Raw genomic sequence first — 26,392 nt, forward strand, 5'->3', positions numbered from 1 at the left:
TGGCCCATCAACCTTGGACTTCTCAGCCTCCATAACTGTAAGACATAAATTCCTTTTCTTTATAAATTACCCAGTTTCAGGTATTCTGTTATAAGCAACAGAAAATGGACTAAGACAGTTCTCTATGAAGGGGCTCCCTGTGGAGTGATCCCTACAGAGGACCCCTCCTCAAGGGTCACCTGGTGGCCACGGGGCCACGCAGCAGATAGCTGATACCATTTGGAGACCTGAATGTGGACCAGGCATCATGTGTTAGTTCAATGCCTCACCTCATCTTCCTCCTCCAACCCCAGTTCTACGTATAACCTCCTACAACAAGATCTGTTACCTCATTTCCTCAAAGGTGTTCCATGGCATTCCCTGGTGCTCTGGACAAAAGGTTTTCATAGCCCAGATAGGTTTAGGCAGCACTGGATTAAACAAGACCAGATAGCTGTCTTTGCTGCAGAGCTTTTCAGAACCTTTAATATATTAGTATGACGTGTAATCAAGTTACTTAGCCTCAACTATCCTCAGGTTTCTGTGGCTCTGGGGAGCTGTCCTCTTTGATTTTCTGAGCTAGCCTTTCTTATGAAGACTCTTGGATTAACAGCCCCCCATCTGTTCTTTGTAATGTCAGACTCAGAGAGGGTAGAGAGACCTCAGTGATCAGAGGAGGGTCCCGGGTTGGGTTGAGCTCTTCTCCAGGAATTGATTTCCTCCTACCTCATGGTTCTTTGCAGAAAGAAGCCAGGGGTGGAGTGAGGGGTAGGCAGTGGCTTATAGAGGAGCACATTGATTAGTTGGCCAAGGGAAGCGGGGAGTCCTGGTTGGGGCTGTGGTCACTGGGGTCTTCAGAGGTGAGATGGTGGCTTCCCGGACAACTTCTTTCCTTCCAGGACCTTCCCAAAGAGCTTAGCTGCCTCCAGGGCACAGCCCCAGTGGATGGTGAGCCCATAGCCTCCATGCCCGTAGTTGTGGATGACCTAGGAGAGGAAAGAGTGAAGGTGGCCAGGTCTGGGAGGGACAGTGGAAAGGCTAGGGGAAGTTTTTCTGTCCTGGAAGACTCAGGAGCTTCCCAAAGAATCCTGTGCAAAGCCAGGTGCCACCTGAGCTTCTGTCAGCACCCAGCTGGGATGGTGGGAGCCCCCAGAACAGTTTTAGACTCTTATAAATGATGGCGTGGCCACAACATGGACATCTGGGAAATGGCCCTGGAGTCAAATTCAAATCATACCCCGGCCCTGTCCCCCACCAGTGGTCTAACTTAGGCAAGAGACTTCACCTCTCAGAGCCTCAGTTTCCTCATGTGAAGCATGGGAAGAACTGTCCCTATCCCAAAGAGCCGTAGGAGAGATTTAATAAGGTCCTTCATGTCATAGCCTGCTGCTGTGTCTGCCACAAATAGATGTCCAATAAGTGTCCATTTTCCTTCTACTCAACCACAGACCTTACCACACCGAGGCACTGCCTTCCGTGGAACCTTGAGCAGGTCCATTGCCACCACTGAGACTCAGTTTCTCCACTTTTAGAGTAGGGGATGTTAGCCACCACTGCCCCTGCCTGCCAGGGAGGCTGTGTGGAGCCTCAGGTCAGACATGACTGTTCTCTGGAACTGCCAGAGAACATCTTAGGGGTAGAGGAGGGCAGGACTTTCCTTGCCAGGAGAGCATACCTCTGTGTCTGAAGGTCCCATGTGAAGTTGTTCTCTTTCTAGCCGGATCTGGGGGCGTGCTGGCCGCAAGCCAGTCCATTCAGTAATAATTCTTGCATCCTGGAACAAAAAGTGCGGGTAACTCATGTCTGAATTTTTTTTTTCCTGCTGCCATTTTTAGGTGGCAGGCAATTAGCTTTAGAATCTCATTACCATCATCACCAACACCAACATCATCACAGTCACCTTTATTAATCACCACTACCACCATGACCATGTCTATCAGCTACCAACATCATTACCATCGCTAGTACCACCCTACCGCTGACCCTATCAACTACCCCCATCTTCATCAACCCCCACCATCATCATCAGCACTGCCATAATATTACCAATGGTCACCACCTCGTCACCATCAGTGTCACCATTCTCAGCATTTTCATCACCATCAACACCAACCACCACTTCCACCCCCACCATCACTACCATCATCACCACTAGCAGGCAAATGTGAAAACTATTTCTGCAACAAGTACATCTGCTCTGCATGAAGACAGACTAAGTTGTTTGGGGGATGTCCCCTTAGGAGGGAGCAACTCTTAGCCATAGCCAGATAGGTTTCATTAGCCCATAGCAAGGATTTCCTTGTACATTGTCAAATTCTGGTGTATGCCATAGTCTCTTGCTGGAATTAATATGTCCAGTTGTCCCAGTTGTGGTATCTTCCCATTCTCAAGTCCTCGTAACCAAGCTGCCAGGACCCTGGTCTAGGATGCTGATATCACTCCACACCTTACCTTCAGCATGGGCTCCAGTCTGCAGCAACCTTCCCAAACAGTGTTGTGGTCCTGGATGCTGTTTAGTTCACTCCAGTTCCCCAGCTGAAAGATGCCTCCAAGAGTGACTGTCTGGATCCTAGATAAAAATGAGGAGTGTCAAGGCTGAAGGAAAATAAAACCTTTGAGATGAATGTTCACCCTTATCACCATCTCTACTAGGTCACCACTACCATCAACACTGTCATCCCTGCTAATGCCATCATCACCACCTCTATTGCCATTGTCATCAGCATTAAAACACTAACTACGACCCTTCCACCATTAACGTTACCATCAATATTGTTACCTCCATCAACAACATCATTTTCACTACTGTCATTAATATGTCATCACCACCAACTCCATTCACCATTTCACCACTGCCATTGACATCACCATGGAGGCAGTCAGTCCAGCCACATCATTAACATTGCCTTTGAGATTGTCATCTCTGCCACACTATTAACATCAATTATAGTGTCATTTCCATCATCCCTACTCCCAATCACCACCATCATCAACATTGATCTCCTCGTCAACACCCCACCACCCCATTAATATCACCACTCTACCATCCTATGCCAATCACCACCCCCATCAACATTACCTTCCCCATCAATAACAATGGTATCTCCTCTACCACCATTCTGCTATCAACGATATTGTCATCCCATCAACACCCCACCATCTTCACTGGTATCATCACTTTCACCATTAATATTGTCATCGCCATCAACCCCAATCACCATTCCCATCCCCACTCTCATTATTGCCATTCATAACACTTCTATAATCGTGTCACTGCCATCACATCCACTACCAGCATCACCACTACTGTCACATCCAAAAGAATGTTCACGAAAGAGCTCGATCAAGGCTGAGTCCTGCCTTCCCGGGGATCTAATTGCTCAAACTCACTTAAAAAACATTGGAAGAAAACACCTGCAGGGACCAAGCTAGGAGCCTAGGGTAGGCAGCAGGGGCATAAAGAGGGCATGAAGATGCCCCCTCTTCTGCCCTAGAACAGTCAGATTTTACCCTGGGATGATGTACGGGGACTGGTAGATGCCGTGCTCTGCGTCATGGGTGATAATGAAGTGCTTCATCCAAGGGGCATCCACCTGTTGATTCAGGATAGGAAGGTCTCGTCAGGGGAGCTGAATCAATGGGTTCCCCTTGCTCTTGCTTCCCTCTGTGGCTAGATGTCCTGACAAGAGTGGCAAGGCTGGTTCCTTGGTCCTCTCATGAGCCCCATGGCTCAAGTCTGCATCTGATTGCTTGCTTCTTGCAGGAAGAGCCACCCTCATTGAGAGCCACCCCTGCTCCCTGAAGCATTGCACAGCCTCACCCACATGTCCACAGAAAAGCCTCAGCACACATGTGTGAACACGTATACACATTAGCTCCCATCAAGAACACACACACTTCCCCCCCCCACAAGCATGCACATCTGCACACCTATGAATGCACATACGTACATTCACATATGCACTCACATGCATGCACACACACAGTGAGAGGCAGGCGTGGATGGAGGGTCCCATGCACAGGCTCTTAAGCCAGGTTACCTGGGTTCTAATCCCAATTCCACCGCTGACTACTGCGTGAATTTATGCATGTTACTTAACTCCTCTATGCCTCAGTTTCTTCATCTGTAAGATGGCAATGGTGACATTATAGTGCCCACCTCAAAGGGTTGTGGTAAGGATTAAATTAATACAATAAGTGCTTAGGGCTGTGCTTGGCACTTCGTAAACACTCCATAAATCTTTGCTATTTTTATACAATAGTAAGCATACATACACAAAGAGAACATTACGGGGAGTAGGGAGGGTCCTGGTCCTTGTTTCTTTAACATGTCAATGTTCTAAGTTGGTGGCGGGGGTCCTCCTGTAATAGATGTTCCCGATTTGTCCACTATCTTTGGAAATGAAATAAGCACGCAGAACAATCTTCCTATCAACAAAAGCCAGAGGGATCGGGCACAGAGGCCAAGGCAGGAGGATTGCGTGAGGCCAGGGGTTCCAGACTAGCCTGGGCAATATAGTGAGACCCCATCTCTATGTAAAATACAAAAAAATTAGCCAGGCATAGTGGCACGTGCCTGTAGTCCCTGCTACTCAAGAGACTGAGGCAGGAAGATCCCTTGAGCCCAGGAGTTTGAGGTTGCAGTGAGCTATGAGGATGCCACTGCATTCTAGCGCAGGAGTGAGACTGAGACCCTATCTCAAAAACAAAACAAAACAAAACAAAACCAAAATGAGACAAAAACAAAAACAAAAAAGCCAGAGGGCACACCCTCACACTCACCTTAATGATCTGGCCCCGGCCTGGCTGCAGCAGGGGGTCTGGTTGCAGGGCCCCTGCCCACACCCCGGTGCAGTTGAGAATCACATCTGCACCTCCTCTTGCCACCTGGCAGCAACCAAGCGGGGAGGATGGAGTGAGGACCCTGGTATGCCCCGTTCCCTACCTCCCCCTCCTCCTACCCAGTAGCCGTCTGCTCCCTGGGGAATGGCAGAGAGGGTTCTCAATGACCCCTCTGTGAGGCTCGCCTGCCCCTACCATGATGCCTGTTCATAGGCTGCTATGAGGATCCTGGGCAACTCGGGAGAGAAAACTGCTTGGAACGGAGTTCTGTGGAATGGGGGAGGCTTGGCACCTCCCAGAAGAAGTCAGAAAGGAAACAGAGATAGTTCTCTTCCTCCTCTGATGCCTTTTATTAATAATTTCATTCTCTTGCCTTCCACTCTGCCAAGGCATTTGCAGAAGACACGTTGGAACCCCTAGCTCTATGTATGAGATACTCAACAACTCAAGAACGTAGCATGATGGGCACCCAAGCTCCCCAGCCCAGCTCCAGTGACTCTTGTCACAGGTCAGTCATGGGACACACACCTTGCAAGGCACTATTACTGTTCATGAACCAGTGTTGTTTGAGAATGAAGGATACATCTGAGCCAACCATGTATTTCCAGTGTTCATCAGGGCCTGACCAGAACAGGTAAGTCGTCATTATATAGTACTAGTAGCTACGTGTCCTGAGCCCCTTCCATGTGCCAAGCATGATTCTAGGTGCTGGGACTGAATGAAGTCATACAGCAAAGCCCTTGGCACATAGTGCCAGGTGGTGGCAGTTGCTACTGTCATTACTAGTGGTGGTGATGATGCTTCGGAGGTGATGGTGCTTCGGAGAGGACTGAACTTTGCAGAACATCAACCCAGGTGTCAGTAGAAGCAAACAAGTGGCTGGGACCTTCGGAGTGGAGTGCAGCTGATACTGGGAAAAGGAAGCCAGCTCTCTAGCCCAACACTCACTGAGGCTCAGATACAAGTCAGCCCCTTAAGGCCACCACGATCCCACTGTTCCTTTGTTCCTACCACCGACATTAAGGCAGAGACCTCCTCCCTCAGAATACCTGAGTCTTCCTGGGATTGAGAAAAGACTTAGAGTCTGGGACAGGCCTATGGGGACCCTGGGAGCCTCAGAAAGAGGCCCCTGACCCAGCAGCAGAAAGCAGAGGCTCTCCCCTCTTCTCCTCCCTCCCACCCCACCCCCCCTGCATCCCTGCAGCTCACCTCGTCGAAAGACTCCACCTTCCTCTGGAAGAATTTCACTCCCCTCTCAGTTAACCTGGGATGATGAGACACATCAAAAAGCCCAGTGCTCAGTTCGCTGCTCCATCCCTTCAAGAGAGTGGCATAGCGGGCATTGCCCAAAGAAACTTTGTGGACGTTAGTCCCACAGGATGCTCCTTGAGAACATGACTGTGTAGTCAAGTCAGTGCATGAGCACCTTGCTGGACCAGTGGTCCCCAAAGTGTCCCTTGGGAAATCTGACATGGTCCAAGCCCCTTGTTGGGCAGATGGAGATGGGAGAAGGGCCTTGCTGAAGGCTGTATAGTTAGTCAACAACACAGCTGGGACTCAAACCCAGGCCTTTGCAGCTCCCAAATACTTCCTACTACCACCATATTGCTTTGTAACATCAAAGGGGATGAGATTCAGGGTGGAGGAGGGGCAGGGGTGGGCCAATGTCAAAGGCTCCCTTGTCAGAAGCAGAGCATGAGGACGGAGGTGGGCTGAGGATACCACTCCTCCCTTTAAGTGTCTCAGAGGAAAAATATTTGTCACTATTAGAAATATAGTAGATACATCCAAAGACGGGGAGTAAACCATGTACAAGCTGAAACATACCCTCAGGACTATTTCATTTACATGATTTCCTCAAGATAGAAAAACTGGGAGCATTTTTTTCCCCTGGAAGAGGCTGGACAGGAGTCATAAGCATCCCAAAGTTAGGAGAAATGGCCATGTGTTAGCACAATGGTGCCCAAACCGAGCTAATTAGAATCACCCAACGAACTTCTTAAAATGCAAATTTATGGGCTGGGGCCCAGTGGCTCATGCCTGTAATCCTAGCACTCTGGGAGGCCAAGGCAGGAGGATTGCTTGAGGTCAGGAGCTCAAGACCAGCCTGTGCAAGAGCAAGACCCCGTCCTACAAAAAATAGAAAAATTAGCCGGGCATGGTGGCGTACACCTGTAGTCCCAGCTACTCTGGAGCCTGAGGCAGGAGGATTGCTTGAGCCCAGGAGAGTGAGGTTGCAGTGAGCTATGATCACACACCACCACCCTCTATCCCAAGCAACACAGCAAGACTCCTGTTTCAAAAAAAAAAAAAAAAAAAAGCAAATTTATGAACCCCATCCCAGAGGTTCTGATTCAATAGGCATAAAGTGGGGTCCTGAAATCCATATTTTAAGAAATATCCCCAGGCCATTTGATAAAAGCCATCATCCAGTCCAGATCTCTAAAAATCTTAATGAAATAGTAATATATGAGAAGTATATGGAATCTTCCTTAATAAAAAAGTATGTGAGTATAAATATCAATGTATCTTGCAAGCTAATGTTTGTTAATTTGGAACACTGCAAGATTCCTATTAACGTCAGGAACAAGACAGGGACATCCACCATCACCTGTATGAGTTAACATTGTTTAGGAGATACTGGCCAAAGCAGCTGGAGAAGAAAAAAAAAGGTAATATAAAAATAAAAGGCAATTTATGTTTTGCAGATGATGTAAATATATCTGGAAAACTTAAGAGAAGCCATTAAAGCTATCACCCAAACATTAGGGATTTGGGTGAGTTTACTAATAGTTACCACGTGGTTCCTGCCCATGCAGGTGCAGGACCGCTTGCCTCCAGGCACGGTGGAGATCAGGACCAAGGAGAGCTCCTGCACGGAGCCTAAGGGTTTCCTTCAACCTTTGGGGTTGGTCAGTATAAACCACCTTTTGTTACAGCTTGGTCCCTGGGAGGTGCCTTCCTCAAAGTGAAGCTTAAAATCTCACCTGTCAGTCAGCCACTGCAGATAGATCTTCCCCTCCAGAATTAGGCTTGTGTTGAACCAGCCATAGCTAGAGTCATGGCAGACAAAAGGCGGGAATAAAGGTCAAAATCAGAGCTATATTTGAAGGCTGCCGGATGGAGGTGGGAGCAGTCTTGTTCTATGTGCTCGCAAAGGGTAGATCCAGGACCACTGGGTGAAGTTCAAAGGCGGAGGTTGCTTTCAGCTCAATTCAAGGAAAATGTTTCTATCAGGCAAAGCCACCCCTGACTTTGGGGTATGCAAGTAGAGGCTGGACGTGCATTTGTAGAGGGGATTTAGGCATGGGGGTGAGGGGAGAATCGAAAAGGCATCAGGCTGTAGAGAAAGGGAGAGGGGGATTTGGGGCCACACGGACTGGACTGGAATCCCAGTTTGGTCACTTGGCTGTGTGACCTTGGGAAGTCACTTGGCCTCTCTGAAGCTCAGTTTCCTCATATGGAGCTTCTGGGCTTGAGATCTGTGATTCCACGTCCCTTACCCCCCTCCCCCGTCCCCCCAGCCCAAGGCCCAGTTTGAAGCGCCTCGCTGAAGAATCTGGGCAGAGCACCAGGAAACCAGGGTACCAGGGGCTCTAGGCCTGGGAAGGGACAGAAAATCTGGTGCCTCCATTCTCTGCCACCTTCTGGACAAGTCTCTCTGAACTGCAGCCCCTCAGTCCCCTTTGACTGTGACAATAACCTCACCCATAATCAGGGAACATGTCCAGCTCTCTGGGGGTCAGCTTCCGAAATCCCAGAACTATGTCCTTCCAGAAAGGGTCCTGAGGAAGAAGGAGAGAGGGGGCACAGGGATAGGTAGAGGTCAGTAATAATGACAGTCACAAAAACTTCTGCAATACTGACTGTACATAAGGCACTGTGCCATGCATGTTACTTATAATAATCCATTTAATCTTCATAGCAAGCCATTGAGGTGGATACTATTCTTATCCCCATTTTACAGATGGCTCAACTGAGGATTAGAAAGGTTAAATAACTTGCCTAAGGTTGCACAGCTAATAAACAGTGGAGTTGAGATTTGAACCCACACACTGTGGTCTTAACCACTATACTTAGCCACTACCCCACTACACAACAGGGCCTAGGGACAACCTGGTGGAGACCCCAACCTCACCACTTACTACCTTGAGTTCTCCAAGACTCAGTTTTCTTGTCTGTATCAAGGACGAGACAATCACTATTGTTCCCATGAAAGGTGACAGAGAGAATGTGGATGAAGCCCTTAGCACAGCACTAAGGGTTACATAAACCTTGAGGGCCGGCCCAGGGCTCTGGGCACTGAGCAGGATCACCTTCCCTCTCTAAGCAGTCTGAGCACATCCCCAAGGCCATGCTGGTCCTCTTGGCACACGTTGGGCACCATGTGGTCACAGACTGCCTGGGTTCAAATCCCGGCTCTGCCACTTGAGAGTTCAGTGGCCCTGGGCAAGTTCACTTTATTTCTCTTGGCCTCTGTTTTCTCACCTGTCGAATGAGGGAAAGAACAGCACTTCCTGGTCATTGTGAGAATGAAATGAATTACTACTTGTAGAATAGTTAGGACAGGGCCTGGCATATGATAAATGCTTTGGCAGTTTCTGCCATGATGAGTGTTTAATTCCACCTTGATAAAAGCCCTGGGACCTCAGGGGCACAAGAAAGCTTTGGCTTTGGAACCAAGCGCCCACATGTATGACTATTAGCCAAACCCATCAAAGGCTAGTTCCCCCTGACACCAGAAGGTTCTCCATTCTCTGCCAATTTAACAGCAAAATTTTAGACAAAAATAATTTATAAAAGCAAAAATAGAAGTTAAAGTAAACCTGTTGTGAACCCAGGAGTCTGTTAAAGTATACCCCAGACTCAGGACCCCCACCCGCATCTGTGATCAAGGCTCTGTCCCCTCCGTCTCCCACCCCGAGCTGTTCATCCTCACGATGAAGGATGCCTCACTCACTGGAACGGCTTCACGGAAGAGGTTGTAGCCTGAGATTAGGGCCAGGCCCATTTTTTCAGCATTGGGGGAGTGGACGTGGCTCAAGAGATAGTCAAAGGTCTGCTTGTTCCAGTCCCTGAAAGGATCACAAAGAATCTTGGTCAGCTAATGCCTTGAGCTGGGCGGAAAATCTCAGAAGGTCAGCTGGCATGGGGCTGTGATCATGGAGTTAATAATCACGGAGGCTGGTGAGGCTGTGTCCCAAACCCAGAAATCCACCCTGTGCACTCTTGGAATGCCCCAAGCGCCCATAGGTCTTCCCTCTCCCAAACTTTCCAGTATTGCCCCATCAGTAGATTGGGGAAGAGGGCAAACACAGGGTGCTCCATCATAATTATTTGGAGTGCACCCTGGCTTGAGACCACATGGCTGATGAGTTTCAATGAAAGCTTTAACCAGGCTTTGGGGACTGTGAACCACACGGTCCCTTCTGGCTCTGGGGGAACCCACCACTGTAAACACCAGTGGCAGACATCAGCTTGCTGTTCCCAAAAACTTTTCCTCTTCCCCCCGGGCATACAGCACAACTGCATTTCCTAGACTCCCTTGCAGCTAGGCATGGCCATGTGACTTGGTTCTGGCCAAAGGACTCTAAAGACTCTGCCCCTGTGGTTCTGCATGCTCCTTCTGCCATCACTGGCCCATGAGAATGACATTGAGGTGACCTTGGAAGCCATGTAGAAGGATGGCAGAGCCATGAGATGGAAGGAGCCTTCTGATCGGGAACATCGGTTTTGGAATTTACGGGAGTGAGAATTAGGCTTCTGCTTGAGCCCTTATTCACTGTGAGGGGAGGTCATTTGTTGAAGCAGCTGGTGATAACTTCTTTGATAAATCTGAGCATTGATCCACCCCCTTGGAAGTTTCCTGGATTCACCAATGCATACGGAATTCACAGCTACCCAGGTTAGGGAAGAATGGAGACAAAGCCTCCCAGCACACAGTGTCTGGCGCAGAGTAGGGGCTGAATATGTGTATTTCCTTTATGTCATTCCATACCGGAGCTTCCCTAAGCAGCTTGTTCTTGGCAATGCAAACCTGATGGGGGGAACTCCCTCTGCAGACTCAGCCCCATGGAACCCCCAGGCTACACGATGTGACCCTCACTCACGCCTCCTGTGGGTTTCCGGGGTCAGAGACGTAGGGCTGCCAGAAGCCGGCAGCCACGTCTGTGGTGGTGAGCGGGGTGAAGCGGTCCGCGTAGACCTGCATGTCCAGTGGCTGCAGGGCTGAGTGGTAGCGCTCGTGGATGCAGAGGGCAGTGGACAGCCCGATGACCCCGGCTCCAATGACCACCACGCGCATCCTGCCAAGCTGCAGGAAGGAAACGTGGAGGCACACCATCATCATCATCATCTCCATCATCAGCAGCGCCGTCACCACCGTCTACTGAAGGCCTACAAGTGCCAGATGCAGCCAAGCCCTTTCTACAACTTGATCCCCACAATGGCCCCAGGGGGTGGGGACTATCATTTTTCACATTTTGCAAATGGAAACACTGAGGCATGGAGAGGTGACCATGAGACTTGCCCAAGGTCACACAGCTGGTAAGTGACGCAGCTTTCCCTGGGGAGCCTCCCCAGACACCCGATTTCTAGGCTGAGACTGTAAGAGACCCAGCAGAGCGCCTGGCCGACTGAAGACTGGGCAGTCTTAGTTGTTGGAACAAGGGGCTCTGGCTTCTAATCTCAGACCTCAGCTCTGCCACCTACTGGCCGTTGACCCTGAGCAAGACGCTTCAGAGCTGCAACCTCTAATAACCCACACTTTAGAGGATCAATGGGAGACGTAACAAGATGTCAAATGTAAAAAACTTAACCAGGTGCCCAGTGCAAAAGGGGTGATTTACTGAATTTGTGGAGCATCTACCGTGCGCCAGCCCAGTGCTAAGTGTTTCACATGCATCAGTGCATTGAAGTCTCCCCACATTCTAATGAGGTAGGGGCTGCTGTTATTGACCCCATTTTACAGATAAGGAAACTGAGGCTCAGAGAGGTGAAGTGACTTGCCTGAGGTCACACAGCCAGTAAGGGGTGCCACTGGGATTTAATTTCTATTCCAGCAAATTCGACATGTACTTATTGTACACCTACTGTGTGCCGGGCCGGCAGCTAGCGGATGCATGTCAGACGCAGTGTCTGGCCTCAGAACCCGGCCTGCCTTGGGGTGCTGGCCTGGTTGGGCCCTCAGAACTTTAGGAGGCCTAGCAGCTTTTGACCTTGAAGCTGCTTGGGCCTGCACAGCAGGGAGATATTCCCGCCGGCTCCTGCTGATGCAGAACAAGAGAACTGTTTGTGCCCGGAAGAGCCGAATTCAACTTTCCCTCCTCTTTACTCACAACTCTCCTCCCACAGATCTTGGCTCCCGGCAACTCTCGGGCCTGTGGCTCTGAACAGCAGGACATTCTCAACACGGCCTAGTTTTGTAAAGGGGGGAAACGGCTCCAGCCCACAAGAACTGGACTCTGCTGTGGTTTCGGAAGCCAAGTTGGAGATAGAACCAAGAAATGCAAAGGTATCGTTCCTCTAGACAATTCTCCTCCCAGCTTCCATGCCGGGAGAGTTGGGGGAAGACCCTCTCAGGGACCCTGTCCTCCTTCCATCCCTCCTCCTTACACTTTGCCTCTGGAGACACAATCTCGCCATCTGTAAAATGGGGGTCACCCTAATCTCACAGGGTCACCCTGAGGATTAAATGACAAGCTTAGCACACGTTCCTGGTACAGTGTCTGGCACAGAGTAGGCCCTCAGTACATGGGAGCCTCCTCTGTCTCCATGCACTTTGAAAATCTCATTGGAAAAAATCATCGCCATGTACAGAAGGAGAAAGGAAGAAGGGAAGGTCAGACCCAGCTTCACTTCTGGCTGGCTGTGTGACCTTGGCCAAGTTACTTGCCCTCTCTGGGCCTTCTGACTGTCTCTACATAATTTCTGGAGAGCTGACCACTTTCCTACATTAATAACGAGAAGGCAAAAGAAGAAAGGGCTTTCCTGTATTTTGCAGATTCCCTGTGATGGATCCAGAAGGCAGTGTGGGGCGGACACACCCAGGTTCACAGCTTGGCTCTGGCACACACCAGCTGTGGGATCCTGGGCAAGTCTCTTAAGCTGGCCGGATGAGGGTAACCAACCTCCCCGGTGTGCCCGGACTGAGGGTGCTCCCAGGATGCAGACTTTCAGGGCTAAAAGTGAGTGCACCTGAGTCCCGGGCAAACCAGGATGAGCTGACCAATCCCAACTGAGCCTCATTTTCCTCTTCTGTAATCTTCTAAGGGCTAACAGAGCTCCCAGCTTTGTTGTCTCCCCACTCCAGAGTCACACAGTGATTGGCACATAGTAGGGACTCAGTGAATGGATGGATGGATGGACAGATGAATGAATGAATGAATGAATGAATGAATGAATGAATGGCGTTCTTATGAGGATCGAAAGAGCAAACGCTTGTAAGGTGCTTGGGAGCTGTCCTAAATGACAGCAGTGAGGATCATCGTTCCCAATTCACAGGAGGAGCTGAGGCTCGAAGAATCAAGGTCAATTATTTGAGGTCATAACAAGGGTTGGAGGAAGAGCCAGGTGTGAACCCAGGTCTGTCTTTCCCAGAGCCTGTGCTTTTTCCGTCCTCACCTCACCTAGATAAGCAGCAAAGGGAGGAGAAAAAAGGAGCGACTTTTACATAATAGGAACGTGTGAGGTGGGAGAAGAGGGTTTGAAAACCTGTAGGAGGCTTCTGGACAGAGAGAAAGAGACCTGCACAAAAGCAGAGCTGTCACTCGAGCGTCTCCCATAACGAGCTGGTGAGGAGCAGTGGCACACACCCAAGGGAACAGCACGAAGGGGCACCCAGAGCGACACTGGGGCCATGACTGGTGGCAACTTCTAGAACCAACGGGCCAAGATGAAGAGGAACAAGTATAGCACTGGCCTCAGTTTCTCCTGTGTGTAAAACATTAAAGATGAGCTACATGTCCTTATACAGATGGGGAAACTGAGCCCTAGAAAAGAGAAGTGACTCAGCGAAAGTCACGAGGTTATGCTAAGAGGTTTGTGGGGTCTTGGTGTTAAAAAGTCTCTGTGAAAGGCAGGAATAGGTTGAGTCAAGAAAAGAACTAGGGCCGGGCGTGGAGGCTCACGCCTATAATCCTAGCACTCAGGAAGGCCGAGGCAGGAGGATCGCTTGAGGTCAGGAGTTCGAGACCAGCCTGAGCAACACAGCCAGACCCCATCTCTACAAAAATAAAAAAAAATTGGCCGGGCATGGTGGTGTGTGTCTATAGTCTCAGCTTTTTGGGAGGTTGAAGCAGGAGGATCACCTGAGCCCAAGAGTTTGAGGTCACAATGAGCTATGATTGCACCACTGCACTCCAGCCTGGGTGACAGAGCAAGACTCTGTCTCTTAAAAAAAAAAAAGAAAAGAAAAGAAAAAAAGAAAGAACTGGCCATATGGAGGTAACAACAATAGCTACTATTTTTTCAGCTCCTAGTATATGTCAGTAGTTGTGCTAAGAGCTTCACGTGCATTATCTGGTATAGTCGTCATAACAGCCCCAGAGGTCATTATCATGTTCATTTTACAAATGAAGCAACTAAGGCTCAGACACGTGAAAGCTGCAGACACACACCCGGCTGGTGAGAAGCAGAGTCCAGCCTGAGCCTGACTCACAAGTCTGTGTGCTCAAACACCACGCTATGCTGGCAGATCACACGATTTGAAAAATCCAAGGGTCACACAGGTAAAGAGAAATAGCCAATGTTTCAGAGTCCTGCATTTAAAAAAAAAAAAAAACAGAGCGCAGCATAAAATGCAACGTTTATAGGAATTTTTTACTGTGCTGGTGGGAATAGAATTGAAAAGAATAAAAGGGAGTCCTAAGTCAATTACCTTTTTTGAAAAACACCACTATAGGAACCAAACTAGATACTGATGATAGCAATTCTGTGTGTGTGTGTGTGTGTGTGTGTGTGCACGTGTGTGCGTGTGAATATTGGAGTGCAATATAAGTGCATAAGGTTCTCATTAGATGTAGGAGCCAGACTGTAGGCTCCGACAGACTCAGCCTCAGGTATAATCATTCATGCGTGTAGTTACTGGATTTCTGGACTTGCATGCACACGGCTTTGTTATGAAGTCAGACATTTTCTCGTTGTTGCTACTGTTTTTATTAGTGTTGCAATTCTTCTCTGTTTTACAGCGTTGCTCCAACCAAGCATGCATGGAGTATGCATCCTACAAGATGCAAACAGCTGGCATTATTATATTTGTGTATGTGTGTGTGTGATTATAATGTCTATGTAAGCAGGGAGCAGGAAGGGAACCAACGTATTTTGGCCTCTGCCACTTGCTAGACACATGTAGATGCAATACAGACATAATCCTCTTAATCTTCTCAACTGCTTTATTTAACTGCTGGGAGTAGTTATTATCCTCATTCTGCAGATAGGGACTGAGATTCAGTGGGGGGAAGACACTTCCCCAGTGTTACACCATCAGTATGGGACAGCATTCGGATCTAGCCCCAGTTCTAGCGGAGCTTTCTGCACTTCACCATAAAAATATTTAGGCAGCCGGCAATAAGTTGGCACTGCATGCTTTCTGCTTGTCTTTCAGTCTCGTGTTTGTTGGCTTAGACCCTCCCTTGTCCCCTAGAAAGCAACCGGAGGCAGCTGGTGCCTCGGATTGCTCCATGCACACCGCCAAGAATATGAAAGTCTCGTTCTAAAAAACAAATCAGTGAGTGAGTCTCGGGTGAGGCGTTTGACCACTGCCAGCTCTTCCTGGTTGCACCACATGGCTACTTCTTAGGACGTTGAGATTTTCAGAGTTTATCTTTAAAATGGAACAGAGGCTTTAAAAGTTTGAGAACCAGGCTATGAACTCCCCCATAAAAATAATAACTAGCAGGAGAACCTGCTATGTGCCCAGTTCTGGGCTAAGCACTTTGCATTCACCACCTCTTGTAATACTCAAGGTCACCCTGTGAGAGGTGAGTTATGACCCCCGCATTCCAGATGAGGAAACTGAGGCTTGGAGAGGGGCAGCCACTTACCCGAGGTCCCCTGCCTGATTCCCAAGCTGGAGCTTCATCTCTCTGCTGGACATTTGCCTGAGGCTGGGTTTGTCCTTTCCTGTCCCCTGTAATGTCAAGCTTCTCTACCCAGCCCCACCCCCACGCCAGGGCAAAGGTGCATCAGCCACTCACCGGAGGTGCCAAACTGCTGCAGAAACTAGAAGCTGCTGGGACGCAGACTCCTGTTTCCTGAGGGGGGCTCCTGATTCTGGGGTGTCTTGTCTTCAGTCCTCTCTGCTCCTCTGCCCGGCAGCCAGGACTGGAGTGCAGGGTCAAAGTCTGAAGCTGTGGACAGGGCACAGCTCGAGGGGTGGGGCTGGGCACCACACTGCCCTCAGGGACTGGCCCTGGGCCGGCCGGGAGACCTCGCCTCCCCTGGCTCCCAGTCCCTGAAAAGTTCCCTGACTTTTCTGGCTCCTCTCGCGCCCCGGTGGACAGGCCTCAGGGGAGGAGGGGAGGGAGGGCAGGCGGTCTTGGAGGGCTGATGGGCACAAGAAGGTCCGTCTCTCTGGCCAGCTGGAGATGATTCCCTTTCTTTCCTCTTCCCGCTGCCACCCTGGGGGAGGGTCTGGTTGTCCCCTGTGCCACTCTGCGCCTGGCCTGCCGGGTGGGGGTGGTCAGCCCCGAGGACAGGCCAGAGGCACAGGACAGGGACTCCCAGGGCCAGCCAGCCAGCCCAAATGCCATTCTGGGACGCTGGGCAGACGAGGCCAAGGAGAGACTTGAGGTGACGCCTGTTTGGGCTGCGAGGATGTGTGGCTGTTTGCTCTGGTATCCCAGAGACACAAGCGGCAGGACTCCAGGCCCTTCCTCTGCCAGGGCTAGACCTGGAGCTGTGATGGTGGGAGCCCAGAGATCTTCAGGCACCTCACTGTACACATGGGGAGACGGAGGCCCAGAAAGAGGGACCAACCAGTCCTGGGCGAGGCATCCTTCGGGTTAGCTCTGACGGTCCAGCCTCCACCACTCTACCTTCAGCGTCAACAAATCAAAAGGAGAAGATGAAATAAGAAAATGCATGCAAAGGCTGGGTGCATTTGGATCATGCCTCTAATCCCAGCACTTTGGGAGGCTGAGGTGGAAGGATCACTTGAGGCCAGGAGTTTGAGACCAGCCTGAGCAAGAGCGAGACTCTGTCTCTACAAAAAATAGAAAAATCAGCCAGGTGTGGTGGTGCGGACTTGTAGTCCCAGCTACTCGGGAGGCTGACGCAGGAGAATTGCTTGAATCCAGGAATTTGAGGTTGCTGTGAGCTATGATGACATCACCGCACTCTAGCGTGGGCAACAGAGCAAGACCCTGTCTCAACAAGAAAAAAAAGAAGAGAAAAGAAAAATAAAATGCAAAATACTTAGTGCATAGTATTTTTTCTTTAATAATACAAAATGGATGAGTGAAACCCACCTTTTACTCTGTATCTCTCCAACTCATTTGAATTTTTTTTACAATAGTCATCTATGTCATATGACCCTAGCAGAGTTCTTTGTGACTCTATTCATCATGGAAGCACTTAAAAGTTCCCCAAAGTTGGCCAGATAGCTCCATGCTCCCCCACTCCCATCCTAGCAATGATTTGTGTTTGATGCATTTTGACCTTCTAGTTCTAAATACTTTACCTGGATTATTTCATTTAATCTCAAAACAGGCCTTTGAGGTACATGCTGTTATTACCATCCCCACTTTAGAGTAGAAATTCAGAAACTTGCTCACGGCGTCTGTTAAAGCTAAACCTTGCCAAGCTGAGCCCCAAGCATTTCCACTCTCATGTGTATAACCAAGAAAAATGAAAGCATACGTCAGGCAGAAGGCTTGTATAAGAATGTTCACAGCTCCAAACTGGAAGGAGTCCAAATGTCTATCAGCCAGAGAATGGATAAAAAAAAAAAAATCATAGTGTTTTCATGTGAAAAAAAAAAAAAAAAATCACACAATGGAATATTATACAGTAATGAAAAGGGAAAAAATACTTCTCTATTCGACAACCTGAATGAATCTTAGTCATTATGTTGAGAAGTAGAAGCCAGACACATAGAGGCCCGTACTGCATGCTTCCATTCTTATAAACTCAAAAGAGCAGGCAAAACTCATTGGCAGTAATAGAGGATGTTACCGCTGGGGGAGGCACTGACCAGGAAGGGGCAGGAGAATATTCTCCGAGATGCTGGAAACACGCCCCTTCATTTGGGTGGTGGTTACAGGAGTACATGCGTATGCAAAAACTCATCAAGCTGCATGTTTAAAATTAGGATTAATGTATTTGAGACAATTAGAAAAGAAATAGAAAGAAAGAGAGGGAGGGAGGTAGAAAGGAAGGAAGGAAGGAGGGAAGAGGAAGGAAGGAGGGAAGGAAAGAAAGAAGGAGAAGGAAGGAAGGAAAGAAAGAAGGAAAAGGAAGGAAGGAAAGGAGGAAGATGAAGGAAAGGAAGGAAGGAAGGGGAGAGAAAGAGAAGGAAAGAAAGAACATGCTCACAGTCACACTGCCTATAAGCAGAGACACAAATTTGAACCCAGGTTAGGGTTGCCAGATGTAATAAATAAACGACCCTCACCCCAGGCCATCTGTGTCCAGAGCTGGGGCACGAGCTCAACTGAGAGCCAGAGAAGGGCCTCAGGCGTCAGGGACTCCCCAGCGGCAGGGCGGGAGGTGGGCTGTGGCTCCACAAAGTCCTGTGCTGCGCTTGTCTTGGCAGCACCTGTACCCAAATTGGAACGACACAGAGAAGATTAGCACGGCCCTGGCGCGAGGATGACATGCAAATTCATGAAGTGTCCCATATTTTTAAGGCTTGCCAATCTATTTATCTTCTCCATGATTGGTGTCTGTGTTAGAAAAGTAAAAAATGCAGAAGAAGCCCAAGTTTGCACTGGGGAAACTCATGGAGCTGTGAAGTGAAGGTTCTGGAAAAGCTACTGGGGACGAGACAGGTGCTAAAGATTAATGAGGTGATGGATATGAATCACTAGTCCAAGGATCTGGTTAAAATTTAGACTTTTAATAGTGACCAATAAAAAGTCCTATGGGGGGGGTCCTGTGCTGTGTATTCAATATTATTAGTTAGCTTTGGAAAATGAGGTTGGGAGACGCCTATTGTTTTCATGTTACAAACTACAGAAAGTAAAGTTCCACAAAATCTTTGGGGTATTGGGATAAGGCAAAGATATCCCCCAAGAAGGATGTGAGATTTTTATCTTTATCAGAAGGGGAAGTGAGTTTTTAAAAAAAGAAAAAGAAGAAGTTGAGAAACACTGATCTTTCCATTTTACAGTTAGGGAAACTGAGGCCTAAAGAGAGAAAGGGATTTGCCCCAAGTCCCACGGGGGTATAGGGTCACTCAGAGATCCCGGTGGGAGCAAGGCCCTACTACTATGAAGTTCAAAGTTCATTGATCATAATAATCAGAGGCCCTAGATGTTTGGAAGCAATTTCTGTTTATTTGGCTGGAGGTGTAAGAGTTGGGGGTCCTTCTGATCCCACCGCATGGTTGATAAAGAAGGTGGCCTCCTGGTAGCTCTGAAATATGCTCGGGCCAGGGCAAAAGCATCATTTACCTGGAGAATTCTCTGGGGAAGAGGGGGATGAGGTTACAGAATAACAGCTTAACCCCGACTCCCTCTTTCTCAAACAAAATTAGCTTTACTATAAATGTCCCAAGTATCAAGTAAATTTATACACTGCAGAGAGAGCAGAGAACAAAGTAAGAATCATGTGCAACTAATCTCACCACTAGGAAATAGGGGCTGTTATTCTGGGTAAATATCTCCAAATATTAACATAAACACACCAAGGTGACAAAAATGAGATCATGTGATCCATGCCGTTTCCTCTGTCACTCTTTTCACTTATGACACAATATGGTGTGTCCTGAGCCTCTTTCCACAATGACTGTAGGACAGTGGCACCCTTTTTACACAGGACACAAGTTCAAAAAGGTCTTGCGAAGAGAACAAAGCAGGCTAAGGGCAGAGCGCTGGAGGAGGCTGTTGAGGCAAGTAAGTGGTCAGGGAAGCCTCTGGACAAGGTGACTTTTTTTTTTTTATTAATTTTTTTTATTTAAGGAGACAAGGTCTTTCTCTGTTGCCCAGGCTGGAGTGCAGTGTCATCATAGCTCACTGCAGCCTCTAACTCGTGGGCTCCAGCGATCCTCCTGCCACAGCCTCCCAAGTGGTTGGGAGTAACGATGTGTCCCACCACACCTGGCTAATTATTACTGGGTTTTTTTTGTAGGAATGAGATCTCACTGTGTTGCTCAGGCTGGTCTCGAACTGCTGAGCTCAGGCGATCTTCCCGAATCAGCCTCTTCAGTTGTGGGGATTACAAGCATGAGCCACTGTGCCTGGCTTATTTTTCTCACGCATTTGAAAAAACTCTTCATATGTATGTGTCTTATCTCTTTGTGGCAAATATTTTCCCCAATTTGTTGGTCATACAAAGGTTTAAAACTTTTTTGTAGTCAAATCTATCATCTTTTTTTTTTTCCTTTATGGTTTCTGTGCTACCATGTTCTTTTTTTTTTTTTTTTTTTTTTTTGAGACAGAGTCTCGCTCTTTTGCCTGGGCTAGAGTGCCATGGAGTCAGCCTAGCTCACAGCAACCTCAAACTCCTGGGCTCAAGCGATCCTCCTGCCTCAGCCTCCCGAGTAGCTGGGACTACAGGCATGCGCCACCATGCCCAGCTAAGTTTTTCTATATATTTTTTAGTTGTCCCGGTAATTCCTTTCTATTTTTTAGTAGAGACGGGGGTCTCGCTCTTGCTCAGGCCGGTCTTGAACTCCTGACCTCGAGTGATCCTCCTGCCTCGGCCTCCCAGAGTGGTAGGATTACAGGCCTGAGCCACCACGCCCAGCCTGACCAAAATTTTAAATAAAGACTAGATCAAATCCAGACAGGATCAATGAAAGTGCCTTGCTGAGCCTCATTGGGGCCTGAGGCAAAAGGAAGAATCAGTAATATAGTACTGATTCTGTTTTCATTTGAAATGTTGATGTTTTGTTCATCGTGGATTTTTTTTTTGCATTAATTTTGATTTTCTACAATGTTGCACTAAAATATTATTTATCTTGATCACTGAGTTTTGGGAGTACCCCCCTTACATTTTGCACCCTCATTCTGGTCCTGGCAAGACCCCTGAGGCTTTTCTTAGGAACCATTCCTGGCTCTATAGTTATGACAATGCAAAGTGATGCTGGCTGAGTTTGGGGGGCAGGATGGGGACAATGAGATCCTGGAAATGACACTGGCCTAAGGGGCTGGAAGGGCTTTTTGGAGGTGACGTCTGGCAGGAGTTAGTTGTGGGACAGAAGAGGACTCCTCCTAGACGGGTCTATGTGTTCTCCAGGGGATTCTCAAACACTCACATTTGAGAACTAATGTCAGGCAGACATAAAAGAAGCATAAATCATAACGACACAGTCAATGCAATGTAATGTAATGAAATGTATTACAATATATACAAATATTCAAACTCAATTCCCTAAGAGGAAACAGGGAAGTCTCAGAAGGCTGCGCCGACTTATAATAAATGTGTTTAGATTTGAGAAGTGAGATGTTCACTATTCAACTGAATTTCGTCCACAGTTTTGTCTTATATGTGACATTTTGGAGTAAGTGCTAAATAAGGATGGCTGTCTGTCTACCTAGATCACAGCTACAAATGCAGACGCCTTCTGCTGGCTGCTCTAATATTAGGAGTGATGTTGCCATCCAAAACCTCCTTTTTCCCTAATGGTGAACAATTCTTGACAAAGCTCTTAAAACAAAGTTTTGTTCTTCCCTCTATTTCAACATAGTTGTATGTCTGAAAACTCAGTGAAAAATAGTTTGTTGATATATGGAGTGGAGTTACGTTCTGGCTTGGATAATTACAGATGGCTTTTTCCCCTAATAGGTGTCTTGTGGGAAGGGAGAAATTCTTCTTGGAGGACCGTCCAGTGCTAAAGCATCCCTGGCTCCTGCCCTCTAAATGCCAGTAGCTCCCTCCTCCCCATCAGTGAGATAACCAAAAACATTCCCACAAAGAAAGGCTATAGTGTGCCCCATTGAGAACCACCTCTGACATGCATAGCACTGAGGGCCAAACCCCTGGAATATGGAGGAGGTCACAGCCCCGGGACCTGGGGGGAGGGAGGGGGAAGGATCCGGGAGGTTGGGGGGGTCTCCAGCTGGGCTGTAAAACTGATTTGCTAAGATGGCGTGCAGGATTGGACCACTGTGTATGGGATCGTGTGGGCAACATGTAGAGGTGTAGGAGGGGATTTTGGATAAAAGAGAGGCTTCCTGTATCTTACTCCACTTCTTTCTCTCCATCCCCACACTGGTCACCTCTCCCCAGGACAATAGCAGCAGCCTCCTGCCTGGTCTCCGTCCCACCCCTCTGCCCACAGTCCATTCTCCAAGCAGCAGCCAGAGCGATCTTTCCAGAGCAGATCCTGACTCCCACCACTCCTCCCCTCCCTGGGCGCTGGCCTCTGGGTGACAGCCTCCTTCCTGTGTCCGGGCTTTGGTGGCTGCTGTGTCCCCTACCTGGAGAGCTGTCTCCCTTCCTTTCGCCGTTAGGCCCACTGTTCAGGCCTCGGAGCAAATCTCCCTTCCTCCGCTGGAAAGCTTTCCCTGACCACCCCCATCCCCCACCCCAGTAGTTGGCTGGGTTTCTGCACATACAGAAATAATTCATTGAAAAAGATTAGTCAACTAGGTTTTTTAAACGTGCCTAGTAATTTGGTTACCCTCTGTACAATCAGGCCTCCCAGGGCAGGCTGAATCTATTTTGCTTACTGCTTTATACCCAATGCCTGGCACTTACTAGGTGCTCAGTAAATGATCTGTAGACGAATGAATGAAGGAACGAGTGAATTTCTGCAGAGACCGCCTGCAGGAGATCAGGGCGCAGCGGCCAGGCTGTCTTTTACTTCCTGGTGTCTGCGCAGCCCTGCCTGCGCGACCGCCGGGCCTCAGTGTCCCCGGCCTGTGCAGCGGGCGCGCCCCGAGTCTCCCGGCCAGAGGGACGGGCGCGGGCGGGGGCGCGTGCGGCGGGCGGGCGGGACGGGACCGCACAGCCGGGGCCTCCGGGCGCTGCTTCGGCTCCGCGCACGCGCGCCGCGCGGCCCCGCCCCGTCCCCGCGGCCCCCTCCGCGCTCCAGGGCCCGCGCGCCGGCGCGGGAGGCGGGCGGCTGGAGGCCGGGGGCGGACGCGAGTCGGAGGGGCGGGCCCGGCCCGGCTCGGCCCGGCCGCCCGCGCGCGGCTGCTCCAGGCCCCGGGCCCGGCCCGGGCGGCGGCGGCGGCGGCGGCGGCGGCGGCTCTAGCTCGAGGCCTCGGCGGCGCCCGCGCGCCGCGCCGCAGCCATGGCCCTGGTGACCCTGCAGCGCTCCCCCACGCCCAGCGCCGCCTCCTCCTCGGCCAGCAACAGCGAGGTGAGCCCTGGGCCGCCGCGCCAGGCCTGGGCCACCGGGCCCGCGCCTGGGCTGGCCGAGCCGGGGCCGCTTGTGTGGGGCTGGGGGCGGCCGCGCGGCTCCGGGGGGGCCCCGCTGTGCGAAGCGACCTGGGCAGCGGGACACGGGTGACAGTGCGGGGACTGTGTGTGCGGCGTGACCCCGTCTGGGGGGACTGTGTGAGCAGTGTGACCCCGTCCAGGGCTGGCTGGGCGTGAGACGGGATGTGCGACTGGAAGTGCGACTGGAAGTCCTAATTGAGTGGCCGCAGGAGACGCCGGTTCTGAGACCTGCGACCCCGTGGCGGGTCTAGGCCCTTTGCCTGAGTGCCTGGCTGGTGACCTGTCTGCTGGGAACTGTGCCTGGGGGATGCTGTGTGAGACGGACTGCGGGGGTGACCCTGTAGACGTGTGAGGTGTTTCCCCGACCGCACGCCTCTGGCGTCCTGTCCGTAGGTGCGCCCGTGTCACTCGGTGGGCTCCGTGTGGCTGGCTGTGTGTCTCACGTCTGTGTGTGCAGCCGAGTCTGGTTTATGCTTTCTGTAATATCACTCAGGGGGTGTATGTGTGTGTGCCTCTTTCCCTGTGGCTGTGGCCCATTCGGGGGTTTTTGTGATTGCATGGGGACCCTGTGCGGGGGTTTCTGCGGGTCTGTGTGACCCGGGCCATGTTTGGCTGGCTCCTTCTTGCTCCGGGGCAAATTAGGGAACTGGCACCCTCTGAGTCCGTGAGCTTGCCCCAGGCGGGGCCTCAGGCCTCTGAGCAGGTCCCTCCACTGCCGGGCTGACCCTCTTGTCTCCCAGTCTCTCCCTGTAAGGCCTGTGGTCTAAAGTCATATCCATGGCAAGGCTGAGTGTCACCATGAAGAGAAGGCCAGTGGAGCAGCCGGCATCTGGGCTGTTCAGGCCCGTTCTCTGTGGGAGAGAGTGGGGGAAGTTGAACTGATCACACGGGAGGGGATTGTGTGTGTCTGTATGAGACCGAGAGAAGTACTTGTGTTTGGCTTAGTGGCCCTGGTGGTATAGCTCTTCCGCTTCATTTTGCCAGGACTGGCAGGAACATTTTCAGAGTGCACCTTCACAGCCCCCTCCTGTCCAAGGCCATTAGTGAGTTATCTTGTCTGCACACAGAAGGTTCTAGAAGGCCCCCCCCTCGCATGCTGATCATAGGCAAAAGACTATGGGTGGCCACTTGCCTGCAACTGAGAGGTTAGGTTGCAGTGGTATCTCTCCTCCTCATGGAGAGCAGGGCTGTTCTCTTGCATCATTGCTGTAGCTGTCTGGCAGATGACAGCTTATTTTCGTGCACTTAATCTCAGGTTCTCATCACAAAACCCACGTGAGATGAGGGGAAGAGCTTGGCTTCTGGCCGAGCCTCTCAGCCGAGGTTTCTGATTCTAAACCTCACGTTCCCTGTGTTATCTACACCTGGTCTATTCCTGTCTTAGGTGACATTTGCATGGTTTTATCATTTTTTTAGTTGCATACCATAAATTCACCATTTTAAAGTGTGTACAATTCAGTGGGTTTTAGTATAGTCACAAGATTGTGCAACCATCACTGGTATTTAATTCCAGAACACTGTCATCACCCCTAAAAGAAACCCTGTACCTCTTAGCCATCACTTGCACCCTCCCCAGCCCTAGGTAACCACTTAGCTACTTCCTGTTTCTATGGATTTGCCTATCATGGGCATTTCATATAAATAGAGTCATATAGCATGCAGCCTTTTGTGACTGGCTTCTTTCACTTGGCGTCATGTTTTCATGGTTCATCCGTGATGTAGCATGTGGCAGTCTTTCATTCCTTTTCATGGTCAAATAATATTCCACTGTATGGATGTACCACATTTTGCTAGACATTTGGGTGGTTTCTGCTAGACAGATTTTCAATTATGATAGATGGCATTATTTTTCCTAAGGGCCAATGACTGCATAAACGTAGAGTGAAACTCAGCCAGCTTTTACTTGGCCTCAGTAAGTCAGCAGCATTCATCGCCCGGCAAGGAAGCAGAGGCTAGGGTGCTCCTGGAAGGCGAGGCTTTTTCCCAGATGTGTTCAGGTCACTTCAGTCATCCAAGGGCAACTTCTTTGATGAGTCAGAGACACTCAGGGCAGCCATTTCCTGACACAGCTGGCCCTGCTGCGTGGCGTGGGAAACTGACAGCGATCACAGCCCTCAGCCCTAAAGCAACTCTCTCCTCTCTCTTTTAATTTTCTTCCTCCTTTTTTTTCCAATCTTTAATTATCTCACTTATGTCATTTTCCTGTTAACCTTATCTCAACTCCTGTGTGCCAACAGGCAGAGCAGGAGAATAGATAAACCAATAATTTTCAGGAATGGATTGTAACATTGTTATTTCTGACAAGCCTTCAAGGTGAGTAATTGTCATGGGCAGCTCTCCAGGGGCTTTTTTGGGATTGGACCAGAGTTTCTCAACCTCGGCACTGCTGATACTTGGGGCCAGAACGTTCTCTCCTGTGGGGGCCTGTCCTGGGCATCGTGGCATGTGTAGCAGCATCCCGTCCTCTACCCACTAGATGCCAGTAGCAGCCTCCAGAAAAATGTCTCCAGACATTGCCTGGTGTCCCCTGTTGTGAAAACTTGTCCCCAGTTGGGAGCCACTAGGTTAGACTGAACATCCTCTTCTAAGTTCGCTGTGGTTGTTGTGAGTTGGGGTTTTTTTGTGCTTCGCTGCAGGACAGGAGCTGGTGGCCCTGTGGTCAGCAAAGCTTTTCCTGGATTTTCAACTTCTCCTTCGGTGTGGGATGAGAAGCGTGAGAACTACTGGCCTGGCCACCCGTGTACACCTTTGCGTGTAGGCCGCTGCGTGATCCGTGCATTCGCTGTCTTAATACAATTTAGGGACTCCAGCGCTCCCTGGTATACTCATTCTTGGTTGAAGTTGCCACCTCCTGGTGGCTGTCCCTTGCTGCCCAGACCCTTCCCTACGTTAGCTCTTGACGTTTTTCCCGTCACCATTGGCGTCTGCCTCATTTCTGTCCTCGATCAGTCTCTCATCTGTCCTGGCCATCACTGCTTTCCAGGTTTCTCTTTCCCATTCAATGGCGCCTCTGTGTAACATA

General features: G+C 49.8%; 2 protein-coding genes and 1 non-coding gene across 4 annotated transcripts in view; 2 read left to right on the plus strand and 1 right to left on the minus strand.

The window, feature by feature from the left end:
- Nucleotides 1-443: 443 nt before the first annotated feature.
- Nucleotides 444-16,138, minus strand: DAO (D-amino acid oxidase). Of its 2 annotated transcripts, XM_045534619.1 has the most exons (11): nt 16,017-16,138; nt 10,932-11,134; nt 9,782-9,896; nt 8,530-8,606; nt 7,809-7,874; nt 6,031-6,085; nt 4,762-4,866; nt 3,490-3,572; nt 2,431-2,548; nt 1,655-1,753; nt 444-965 (listed from the first exon to the last, which is right to left on the minus strand). In XM_045534619.1, exons 2-11 carry the CDS (start codon nt 11,123-11,125, stop codon nt 834-836), a joined length of 1,044 nt encoding a protein of 347 aa, XP_045390575.1. In that variant the 5' UTR covers nt 11,126-11,134; nt 16,017-16,138; the 3' UTR covers nt 444-833. The 2 variants fall into 2 exon arrangements, with proteins under 2 accessions (XP_045390575.1, XP_045390576.1); XM_045534620.1 differs by lacking the exon at nt 4,762-4,866.
- A 2,420-nt stretch (nt 16,139-18,558) lies between these two features.
- Nucleotides 18,559-18,665, plus strand: LOC123626314. Its single transcript, XR_006730802.1, has one exon. It is a non-coding gene; the product is annotated as a U6 spliceosomal RNA (small nuclear RNA).
- Nucleotides 18,666-23,128: 4,463 nt separating this feature from the next.
- SSH1 (slingshot protein phosphatase 1) overlaps nt 23,129-26,392 on the plus strand; it is a 60,681-nt gene continuing 57,417 nt past the window's right edge. The window contains exon 1 of the mRNA XM_045534621.1: nt 23,129-23,290. Within this exon, the coding sequence (XP_045390577.1) occupies nt 23,222-23,290 (69 nt within the window). The 5' untranslated portion in view covers nt 23,129-23,221. The remainder of the gene's footprint in view (nt 23,291-26,392) is intronic.

Source organism: Lemur catta, chromosome 21, assembly GCF_020740605.2.
Source record: "Lemur catta isolate mLemCat1 chromosome 21, mLemCat1.pri, whole genome shotgun sequence".
Lineage (NCBI taxonomy): Eukaryota > Metazoa > Chordata > Mammalia > Primates > Lemuridae > Lemur > Lemur catta.

What these genes read in the sequence shown, in the direction of transcription:
- DAO (XM_045534619.1), bottom strand. Translation starts at nt 11,125, where the DNA reads ATGCGCGTGGTGGTCATTGGAGCCGGGGTCATCGGGCTGTCCACTGCC. An exon ending in CCCGGAAACCCACAGGAGGC is followed by an intron (nt 9,897 to 10,931) that starts GTGAGTGAGGGT and finishes TGATCCTTTCAG; the next exon opens with GGACTGGAACAAGCAGACCT. An exon ending in TCTTCCGTGAAGCCGTTCCA is followed by an intron (nt 8,607 to 9,781) that starts GTGAGTGAGGCA and finishes CTTCTTCCTCAG; the next exon opens with GACCCTTTCTGGAAGGACAT.